A 12,227-nucleotide genomic window follows, 5' to 3' on the forward strand; every position below is an offset into this window, starting at 1 on the left:
ATGATGAGGAGCTTTAAGCTGGGAAGGTCAGGAATGGCGGGAACTTATTGCACTTTATCAATGCAACGCTTTGGAGGACGGTGAGGATAAAAAAGCTGCTCACCTTTCACAGCAAGTAATAATGAATCAAGGTCGATATATAAAATAACTTCAAGAAATGTGTATGATTGCTTGATTAACGAGCCAAGCTGCTCTTTTATTCATGTTACTTATCTGCAGCCGACTTCATAGAAAGCGGAATAAATACAGCTTTCTGTATGGTTTAAATAATATTTTTTAATCACAAACTCTAAAAATTCCTCGGTTAGCATTATGCGTTCTTTGCACGAAGTGCATAGCAAAAACGCGTTGTATCCTCAACTCGAGAAATATTGGATGTATTTGGATGAAATTTAATATGGAGGTTGTGCCATTCTGGACGACTTCAGAATCGCAGTCTTGAATATTCTACGAGCAATTATAAAACTTGTTGGGGTTATGCGATCTGGTGACCAAAGTGGGAACTGTCGGACAAGGCTGATTTAATACCTCTAAATGCACGCTGCAAAGAACATGAAGATATTTTGTGTATTCCGGTACAGAATATATTTTTCGAGCTTGTTTACAGGAGATAAACTGATATTTTTTTGTCCCTACTCGTGCTGTATTTTTTATTAAGTGCGCAAGTTATGTAATTGTTCAGAAATCGTAATTTTTTTTCCGAGTTATGCAACTATGCAGATAATACGTCCATTACCGAAGTAGGAATTTATTATGTAACATAAGACCTATGTTTATTTGTTATATAAAATTCCAGACGAATGATTTTACAATGATTTCAGAATTTTCCGAGTTATAACTATTCCAGTGTAAAGAATGTAAATAAAAATAAGAAGATTTCCCTTCGCTTGACGTTACCCGTGATAATGTATGGTGAAAATGATGTAATTCTTCATGCATTCTTAATCTGTGCATTCTAGAGAAGCGAATTGTTTACCGAAACCCTCAGATTTCTCCCAAAGGACAGATCCTCGTGTATGTCTGCTCATTCGAAAGCACGCTAGTGGGCCCCAGAGCAGATTTGAACTCCATGATGCACCCGCTAAGAATGAAGCTCACGTGTCCGGTGGCTATATTGGTTGAGCTGTTCAGATTCAAATGATCACCAAATATGAATATTATACAGAATAAATAAACACATTTAACAATTTTATATTAGATACTTGTTAAATGTGTTATTATAGACGAATCCACGTAATGTTCAAATTAATCAGTTATCAGTTTTCTTAAAAATTATCTGAGATTTAACATGAAGATGTTGATTGTCTAGGAAACATCTTCGCTTCGAATTTGAGTTTATTTCTACTCTTTATATTAACACTTTCCATTATGATGCTCGTCTGAATATCATTAAAAAATAGTTTTTACGACCAAAGAAATTGCAAAGCGTCTCCATTACGAAGATCACTTGGTAAAATGCTGTTTAGGAAAATAATCTGTTTATTCTAATAATTATGAGAAACTCTTAAATACGATCCGTGGGTAAATGATAAGGTGTTTATTGAAGTGAGTGGTACACATAGTTACCATGCTTTGACAGAAGAGACCATCAGTTCCATATGTCGTTCTAACACTATCAAGTGCTTCTCTCACACATTATCTTGTGTGGACACACACGATATTAATAAGTGTGACGTCACCATGGGGTGCGTGGCTTGGCGACTAAAGAATGAACTAAACACAGCTGCAACTGCCATTTTAAATAATGAACACCCTTTCTATTCCCCACCCACAGCCCTTCATAAAGCTGAAAAATTTCAGCGAACACAACAAGGACAGAGAACATGAAGTGTTCGGACAGGCTGAACGGACATACAGATGGACGCCAGTGCATTGTTTAATGGACAATGTAATGAATTATTATATTGTATTCTTCATGGTGCTTTTTCTAAAAATCTTTTTGTTTTGTGGCCAAAGGGTGTGTTTTTTAGTTCTTTTGTTTTGTCCATCTTATTTGCATCGGTAATTGTTTTGCTGGATTCGCCAAGGGTCGGGGTGCTTACATGACAGCGTCCTGCTGTAGGCAAAGCAGACTTCTGCATTTTTGGTTCTGACATTAAATGCTCATCTTCTTTTTAAATACACGTCGTGTAACGATACTTACTTTCTCAAAGGACGTGGATTGCGGGTAAATAAATTAAAATATGATAAATTTGAAAATAAAGTTCTAGATAAGTTAGGCGTTTCGTTTTAGGGAAAATTTCTATCAAAAAATATTTTATTAATTAGAGCACAGACGTTATATGATATTTATTATGTTATTCTGGGTTCTAGTGCTATGTTGACTGGTCGATGTATGCCAAAATACTCTCCCCATCTTCAGCTCTGAAGATGGAGACAGTATGTTTCTCTGAAACGTTGGAATCTACCCACCAGTGAACATGGCGACAAATCACAGAAATAAACCATCGTCATTATTGTCACTGCCGTGGAAACCTTAAATCTAATTGTGGTATTTATTTAAAATTTTAAGATGCAGTCCCTCGGAACCGTAAAATACACCACCAAAGTGGTGAGTGGTATGTAACATTTTTGCATTACGTCCCAATAATACATGGACTTTGTCATTTCGTGTGCACTATAATTATTTATTGACGTTACGTCATTTCCAACTTTCTATTTACACACATATATCGATTAGAAATATAATCGGAATTTAATTTTTAAATCTGCGAGTGTTTATTATTTTTTTCTCTCGTCCCGTTCTTTTAAATTTCATCAACAGATGTTATATTATTCAATATAAAAGATATTCAATTAAATCGTGAGATTTTAATAAAGAAATATACATCAGGGGGTTATTACGTCTACTTCCCTCCCCACACCGCGCTGCGCGGTTATTGCTATTTCTTTGTTTGCAGTCTCCAGGAATCAATATCTGATACATAATCTATATTTGAAAAATGAGATTGATGTATTCATCATACCGCTTTATTTAAACTTTGTCCTCCGTTTTAGAGTAGGACAATTCTACTTTTTAAAAGTTGCGTTACAGAAAACAACGTTCTTCTCCTACTCCCATGCTGAGAAAATTATTTTATGTCTTTATGGTGACGTATAAGTAATTAACCTAAGAGACAAGAGATTTCAGTGTATGTTTCTTTTAATTAGGTTTAATATTATCTCACTTTGAAGTTATAAAATAGGTTAATGGCTGGTTTCGAAGCAATATACATCGTTGGTAGCATTGAGAAGGTTGTGAAGTTCATAACACTAAGAATAAAATCTTCTCGGGCAATCAGCCGCGTTAACTGGTTAACGTAGTAAACCACGGCTGATTGCCCGAGAAGATTTTATTGATTGTACTCGCCGCGAAAGTCTCAAATTCTATTTCATAAGACTACGGCCTATGAAACCGACCATTGTGTATGTTCTAATAACTTTGTCATTTGTCGTTGCAGGCGAGAGGCCGTACAAATGTCATTTGCCAGAGTGTGGTCGCGCCTTCATCCAACTTAGCAATCTGCAACAGCATCTGCGCAATCACGACGCGCAGGTAGAGCGCGCGAAGAACAGACCTTTCCACTGTAACATCTGCGGAAAAGGATTTGCAACGGAGTCGAGCCTGAGGACTCACACGTCCAAGGTAGGGACCGTAAGTCATTTTCATTGTTTACTTTCATCCTAACGGGGACGGAGAGCATGGGGGTAGTTGCTGAATTTACCCCGACAATTCCTAAATCAGCCCTTACCAAAGGTATGTATGTGTCCTTTTTATCGTGAGACTGCATTTTCGCGGACGGCAACAGTCAGGTGCGTAATAAAAGAAGTCCTTAGTTTTTTTTCACTTGTTTGATTATTAGGCAGCAAAGTATGTTTCAGGATCACACGATAAAAGAATTTTGTGCCTTTTGTTTATACGAAATTTTAAAAGTGTCCAACATACATTGCGGACTTATTATTGAATTAAATGTGAAAAAATGTTTTAATGCTCAGGGCTTAGGCAAGTGAACAGGGTTTACCATTCATCCAGGTCACGTTGTTATGACAAAGAAATCAATGATATTAAACTCTTCGTTTGTAGATATTATGAGAAGTATAAATAATTATAATTATAAATAAGTACTTTTTTTCTATTTTGGTAAGGACTGATTCAATAGTTGTCACCTTAATGTTTAAGTTATATAAATTAACTTATATCCAACTACAGGTAACTTAAAATTTTAAAGTCAAATTGTAAAAAAGATATTAGGCCTTGCTTTATGAATAATATTATGTAATAATTTTAGTAAAACAGCTGATGCAAATAAAACACCGCATTTATTACATAAAAACTTGCGTTATGTACTTCGCAGAGTATTAAACCTGTACTCTAACCAAGGCGAATGGTTATGTGGTGATAAATATAAATACCAGTTGAACATGCGTTAGTACAGTTCTATTTATTAGCCAGAGATTCAAGAACAATCGTTTGTGACTATTGGCTTCTGTCGGGATATATAGAAGGTTCAACTACGTATTGCTCTATAATCGCCTACTTCAGGGGAGACATTTCTGATCCCTTACGCGAAACGTTTATTTTTTATTTGTAGTGTTCTGTCTGACGACAGGTCCATATGAACAGGATCCTTCCATCCTTTTCTCGGACTGGGACCTGTTCATATACGTTCTTGGCAGATGATCCAGAAGTGGTTTGCCATTGCCTTCTTCTGTGTGTGAGTGGAGTAATTGTTGGGATGCCACGGAGAAACCGGGGAAGCCCCCGGAAGAAAACTCCGTGATGCCTAGACCACGGCCTTACCCAACACAAGTTATAAATTTGAGCACCACCGGGAATTGAACCCGGGACCCCAGGCTTACAAGGCTAGTGTTCTGACCGCGAAACGTATCGAACATTAATTCTCTGAAGCAAAATAAGTGATATCTATACGGGAATTATTTAGTGAATATCATGTTCTGTTGGTAATAATATTATTATCACGACGGAGATTCTGACCACGTAAATATAAATGCATGGCGTAATAGTTCTGACAATAATAGTCTCAGAGATATTTTGATTAAGATATTATTACAGCTAATATTGTTCTTATCCTTATTTTTATGGTCTTAATGGCACATAGAGAATTGATTGATGTATTATTACTACTATCGTTCATATGTTTATTTTACAGATACTGATATGGGACTGTATCAGGTTAACATTTTTAACTAACCTGAATATTGTTTTCATTTAGAACATAGTGTAAAATATGTCACCAATAACTTCATATTTTAAAGTCACTGAGAAGCTAATAGTCACTCTACTCAAAAATGTCCCCGACTCTAAATTAGAGATAGTCAGCAGTCCCTAACTTGAGCTAGATGTTCAGCCCATCTATTTCCTTAAGATTCATTTTAATATTATCCTCCCAACTATGTCTAGATCTTCCGAGTCGTCTATTTCCGTCAGGGTTTCAATCAAAGATTGTGCACGCATTTCTTAGCATCCTCATGCTACATGCACTGCCGATCTCTTTCTAACATATCATCCGATTCTAAATCTTAAAAATCGGCAAAGCAGTGTGTGGATAATTTTGCACGGTTTGTAAATAGAGTACCGGATTACGTATTGAATTAAAGGGGTTTAGGGTAGGATCCATTGGCGGGGTTTTAGGAAAGTGGTGATGAATTATTGAGCTCTATAAAAGCAGGAAACTTCTCACTAGTTAAGACGGAAGATATGTGCCACAAGGATATTGATAACTTCGGTTAAATGAGGGGACTGGAACGAATAAATTCCTTTCGAACCCTAAAAAAGACCTTGACTTATGGTTCCAAACCCGTGCTTAGAACTATCAACATGGGATGCAGTCTGTTTCTCTCATTTGATCAGAAGACCGTGTTATTTATTTTTTCGAACAAATGTAACGATAACATGGCACTATTTTTAAAGACTTTTACGATTTTTAGGAAGTTTTTTAACTGCGGAAATTGTGTGTGCATTGTGTGTGTGTGCAGTACTTTTTTATTGCAGCCCTGGTCCATGGACATGTGTGGCTGAGGTGTTATGACACATGGTCATTTCCTGCGTGCTGTTATGTTGCCAGTATATTTACTTATCTTTCTTTTTTTATTTTAACATTTGTTAAGCTGTACGAGATACATTTCCTTGACATGCAAGACTGGATAGATAGGCTCCAAGGCCTACGTACATTTTCTAAACACGTTCCTTTACGATAATGCTAATCTAAAGATGACCGTCTTCACCATGAACGTCATTTATGCAGAACGAATCAAACGAGAACTGCCATGCATATGGTATCCGACTTTCCTTTTCCTTAGTGTGACGGTAAGTTTAATCAGTACTCCGAAGACCGCAACTGATTCATTTATTTCATAGTCGCTTAGACCAACGAAAACTTCGTTCCCCAAATGTTGTCTGTATATGTGACCTATATCTACCCTTGAGAAAGTAATAACGAAAGGGTTGCTGGTAGTAATGACGGGATAAAGGATTCTCTGGCTACAAAAAAATTATGTAGGTGTGTAGGAGGCGGGGGGAGGAGGTTAGTTTCGATTCGGGGCCAGATTTTCATTAACGATTACGGCAGCCATGATCCTTGAGGAGAACATCTGCTTCAGCATCAACTTTTTATACTACTTTCATCTCCGTCCGTCTCCCATGCTCTCCGCTTCTCTGTTCCTTTTCGTTATTATTATTTATCTCTCAGTCAAGTAACCCACGTGTATCCTACCTTGAATTTGAAAGCCAAGTGTAGACTACAGATGCCGGCTGGAGCACCAAGTCGTGGTTGGATTTGTAAACCGTATACTTTCTGACAGCTAAGAAATTGGTTCATCTTCATTTGAGCTTCCTGAAATAAAACTCCCTTCAGAATAAATGTATTTTTTGGCAAGATCTGAAAGGTTTTCAAATGCCTGGAAATGTACTGATTACTTGCATTAAACAGGTTTTTCCTCCATTGACCTAATGTACGGAATATTTTTGAGGGTAGAATAGACAGAGTGGTCCCATTAGATTGTAACGTCGGTTAGAATTGTCAGGACGATGATCGATTGTTTGTGTGGGAAGACGTACACAGTTTTGGCTCAGAAATCTGTAGGAAGACGACCACATGAAAGATCAGGAAAGAGATGGAAGGTTAACATCATTAAGGTGCATGATTTGAAAATGGGTTATGAGGGTGGGATGTTCGTTTAATTGGTTCAGGATCGTATCCAGTGGCAGATGTTATCAGAAATACTGATATTTCTTTTTCTATTATCATATATTTATTACGTGTTTAGTTAATAATTCCGTCACGGCATGGAGGGTCCTTTAGTCGAGAACAGACAAAGCCTCCAAATATGGTCCGTAGATGCAAATTCGTATACTGAATAAGTAGTCGCGGACAGCAGACAAGGGGCAATCCTCCAACTGACAATTCCTCACCATAAAAAACAATTTTGTTACGAAATGTTACGTAAGGTCACTGACTTGGCTGGATCATGGTCTTGACACAGGCTTAGACATGTAGAATGTCAGCTGATGACAGTAGGCCAGCCTAAAATTGTTATAGTAGCTCCTATGTTGGTATGAGATTCTATGTGTAGAAGAATGAAATATGTTAATGGTTGTAATGAGAGAAGAAAGAAAGCTTGGAAGCCAAATTGTTGTTTTTGAGCAATCGATGTGCAAATAAAGTAGCGGTTGTAAGATGATCCCATTACCTGCCTTCCCCACACCTTTAAGATCCAACCCCCAATCCCTTTCTTCTAACCCCAAAATCCCTTTTATAACACCGGATCTGGCACATGAGACTTCCACAAAATTACATCCTTGGGGCCTCTTAATTCTATGGAATGTTAAAAGCGGTCACGATCATTTAAATGCTATTCTACGTTCAAGAAACGAAAAAAAAATAAAGATGTTTAAAATATCCTTAGATTTCAGGGTGAAATTAACTTTTTGCGTGATCACTTTTAGATAAAAAATATAACTTGTAACTTCTGCCGTTTGAAAATTAATAAATTGTTGGATTCAGTTGACAGGAAATGGCTATTATATTATTGTATTCAGTAGTTGCTCTGAATATATGTATTCGTTGTTTCTTAACAAGTTATCTCGGTTGCAAAAAAAAGTCATTGATAGACAGTTGAGTAATGTCAACAAAAATTCGACCCCTGTGGCCACGCAGCGTAAGACACGTTTTATTTGTTTGCAAGGCCAAATCTCGTTATTGGTACAAGCGTCTATTCCCGTCTTCCTGTTATGCTGAGATATTTAAAGCCTTGCGGTGATTTGATCCTCCATCGAAGAAGTGCAACTATTCTTCATGATTTAGAATAGTTTGTATGCTAGGGGAGCTAAGGTCTGATTCTTCATGATATTTATCGTAATTTTTTTAATTTATTTGGGAAAATATTTGATATGTAATGACTTTTTATCGTGTCCCTCAAATTCATCACGTTATCTATTTACTGTACGGTTATTTCAAGACATCGAATCAACTGATGAGATTATGTAGTGTCTAATGAGATCTAGAGGAGTGGTTAGAGTATGTTAATTATGAGGGCAGGGGGTTATGCTATCTTGACCAATTTAAAAATATACTCGAGATATTTTGTAAGACAGACTAGATGTTTGGTTCCTAACTGGTATTGGAATCGGTGTCTTACAAATGAGAGTCACACGCCTCACAGACGTGTCTTTCTACTCGTTATATTCTTCAGGTATTTAAAATATAAAAATCTCTCCAGTTGATACACTCGTTAATTAACTTACAAATCAGTTCCGTAAATGTAAATAATGACTATAACCAGGTCTTGTTTCTCGATTAGAGCGAAACAAAGTAATAAATTTGGCGACTCTGAAGCCAATGAGTGAAATTCTTTCGGTTTGTGAAGTGTAACGTGTTTTATGTATTACTAAAACTATATTACGCAAATAAAAATTAAGTTATTAAACGACATTTTTCACAAAACACTTTATGTGCTCAGGTAATATGTACCAGTAATAAATACTGAAAGAAGAAAATTCTTCTTTTCTTTTGTACAACTTATGAAATTATACACGATATAAATTATTAAAAGGATCTAATTCTCAATGAGGAGCGCTGTCTTCTGAGTTGCTGAGCCTAAAAGTCTCCTAGAAGTTTACAGACGTTTCAGAGGTTCTTGCTGCCTCCATTATCTGGGCGATAAGTCATTCATATGCTCTGATGATGGAGGTAGCAAGCAATTCTGAAAAGTTGAGGATTTGCCAAATCGGATTCGATTATACGGTTGAAAATAAATGCAAACAATTATTTTCCGAATGTGAAAAGTTGCCAAAGACGCTAAAGACGTTTCGGCTTTCACGTACGTATTTGTGTAACCAAGTTGATATGTAAATATTCAGCTCAGTTGTCATCCCCTAACGATTTCACCCCCTCTTTGTCTCACGAACTGCATGTAACCGGTGGCCACAGTTTGGCCTAAGCGGCTGCCGCGTTGTCTAAGAAAAGTTGCAAGGTTATGACATTTGACGATAAAATAAAGATTCTAGATAATTTGCGCGATGGAATCAACGCAGAAACTTCTGAATTGACATTTTATTATTGTATTTTAAAGTCTAACTTTCCGTTAAAGCTTAACTTTTCAATAAAACCTTGTTATGTTACGTGTTTTTTTTTTATAAATATCATTAAAGTATATTTATGACTTTATTTCTTATATATTTTGACTTTACACGACCGCTTTCCCTTATGCTCGTTGTTCCCATACATTACCGAGTTTGTTTAACGCGGATTCACCGAACTCATCTCTCGCGCCGGACAGCTTTATTAAGTCGTTACTTTGTTTTATGTATTGTGTTATTGTAGTGTATTATCACTGTTTTTGGGATTTAAGAGCGTGGTTTGATTCCCAGCAGTTTAAACCATGTAAGCCATTTTATTTTATTCCACTTTATTATACCGTAAAAATAGCAATTAATTAATCTCCGTTTAATTGTTCATAATCATAAAAAAATTGTGTTTGACGTACAAATTTGTCGCCATCATGACGACGACTACCGTGATGATTATGAGTCGGTGGCGGCTTTCTGGCGAACTAATTAGTGGCAGACCTCGGGACGCGACATTTTAAACTGGAAATGAACAACTACTTGTCTTAACTAAGAAGAATCAGAAATCTCCCCCCAACCCCCTAAGCCAACAGCCTCCTTTTAATTATTTTTAACTCCATAAATGTCTGTAAGTCTAATTCTGATAAGAGCAGGCAAGAATGGAAATATATTTTCCGATGGAACTAACGTGTTTGCAAAGTACTTTCTTGGCGATTTTAAACCTGCATACGTTTTCTGTAGTGTAGCCTTCCGGTGGTTTCTTCAGATATTTGATATTTGTTAATTTATCACTGGCCAAACACACTTCCGCCTTATGTCATTGGTCCTTATGTTTTCTTTCTGCGGTTTCAAATTTCCTAAATGTACAGGAAGGCCACTCGCAGAATTTTAATAAAAATATATAATTTAATAAGCCCTATGTTTTATATCAAAACACCATTTTTATGTACGAAAGGTCGCTTGTGAGAAAACCTGTGAAACTCTTGTCTTTTGTGTTAGACTTTGCGAAGTTTAAGATAAAAACTAACTAGAGATGTTTAAGAGAATTTTGAGGCCGGTACAGGCATTGAATTGCTAAGAAGGAAAAGAGAATGAAGCTTATACGGAACTCGCCCCTTACATCGTAAAACACCTCAAAGTAACCACATGTTTCCACACCCCTTAAGAAATAAAATACAAGGGAAAAAAAGCTTGGTATAATTATAGTCCAGACATGACCCTTTTGATATTGCCTTCGGCCGCCCATCTGCTGGAAAGATTTCTATGGGATCTGAATGGGCACAGTGTGCGTGTTAGGGGGGGGGGTGCCATTGTTGTTTAGTGCGGGTGGAGAGAGAGAGAAAAAAGGAATACATTAAAAAAGATTCTCGATAAAGAACAACAACAGCAGGAGAGAGAAAGAGAGAAAAGAAACAAAAAGAGTTGAAGAATAAAACATTCACTTTTAAAAAAAAGAAAAGAACAGATGAATGTGATTAAAAGAAATCATGGTCAAAGAAAAATGAAATAAATGCAAGATGTACAAAAAAGACAAATGACGTACGAGCTATATAGAATGGGGAAAGATATGAGGTGAGACGAAAACAAAGGAGCAGTGACTTGCGCTGTTAAAAAATTCTGTCTTGTCGGCAGCAGCGGGAAAGAAGTGAACTTTGAGAAAGGAAATTTGTTTCGGTTGTCACGAAACCAGGACCTCGGATGTCACATCTGTTGTTTTATTGAGATCTTCCCATGACTGTCTGACCACGTAATTAAATAGTGAGCACACCATACGACATTACAGCCACTTGCGGCTGAGCTCAAGAGAAAACTTTGATTCCGAGACAGAAACCCTAAGAAAGGGTATCATTAGCAGTTTTCTAACGCTGGCCTTGTAATCCTGGGGTCTCGGGTTCGATTCCCGGCGGTGCCCGGATTTATAACTTGTGTTGGGCAAGGCCGTGGTCTAGGCAACACGGAGTTTTCCTCCGTGGCATCCCAACAATTACTCCATTCACACACAGAAGAAGGCAATGGCAAACCACTTCTGGATCATCTGCCAAGAACGTATATGAACAGGTCCCAGTCCGAGAAAAGGATGGAAGGATCCTGTTCATATGGACCTGTCGTCAGACAGAACACTAAATAAATAAATAAAATCACTTCGGACACATGGAAATTGATAGGAGAAAATATTGGATTTGTCTTAGAGAAATGCAATATGGATGTATGGATTGAAAGGAACTGGTCTATCAGATGGCCCCAATCACGAGCTTTTGCGAACATTCGGGTTTTATAAACCCAGGGAGTTTGTTTACCAACTAAGTATACAGATGCTTGTTTCCTGGGTTGTAGCGCCGTGTAGTCTGGTAGACGTTTATCAGCGAGCGACCTCTGGAACGCTGGTAAACGTCTTCGTACTCACCTCCGTGAAAACCTCAAATGTTATCTAGCGTTTATGATATCGTGACAGTTATCTATTCAGACGTGTCAAATGCCGCTTCAAAATTCCTGGTCCTTGTTCTCTCCCTCCACACTTTCTCCCACCTTTTTTTTTTCTTCTTCTAGATTTAACCGCAACTTGGGCGGCAGGATTTTTCTCATTACGAAAGAAATATATGAATCGCTTGATGCGCCGCGGGGGGTAAGAGGGTTGCTCCTGACGAGCTAATGGTATGGTAAG

At 37.3% G+C, this 12,227-nt stretch overlaps 1 protein-coding gene across 16 annotated transcripts in view; it reads left to right on the forward strand.

Moving 5' to 3' along the window:
* Window positions 1-12,227, forward strand: part of dati (zinc finger protein datilografo) — a 592,807-nt gene that overhangs the window by 538,402 nt on the left and 42,178 nt on the right. For 15 of the 16 annotated variants that reach the window (XM_087349115.1, XM_087349117.1, XM_087349105.1 and 12 more), the window contains one exon: window positions 3,441-3,634. In XM_087349115.1, coding sequence (XP_087205241.1) covers window positions 3,441-3,634 — 194 coding nt within the window. The remainder of the gene's footprint in view (window positions 1-3,440; window positions 3,635-12,227) is intronic. The other variant, XM_087349116.1, reaches the window with a different exon arrangement.

The sequence above is a fragment of the Zootermopsis nevadensis genome, unplaced genomic scaffold (genome assembly GCF_977971745.1).
Source record: "Zootermopsis nevadensis isolate Lab colony 2312 unplaced genomic scaffold, Znev_1.0 Znev_ptg000015l, whole genome shotgun sequence".
Lineage (NCBI taxonomy): Eukaryota > Metazoa > Arthropoda > Insecta > Blattodea > Termopsidae > Zootermopsis > Zootermopsis nevadensis.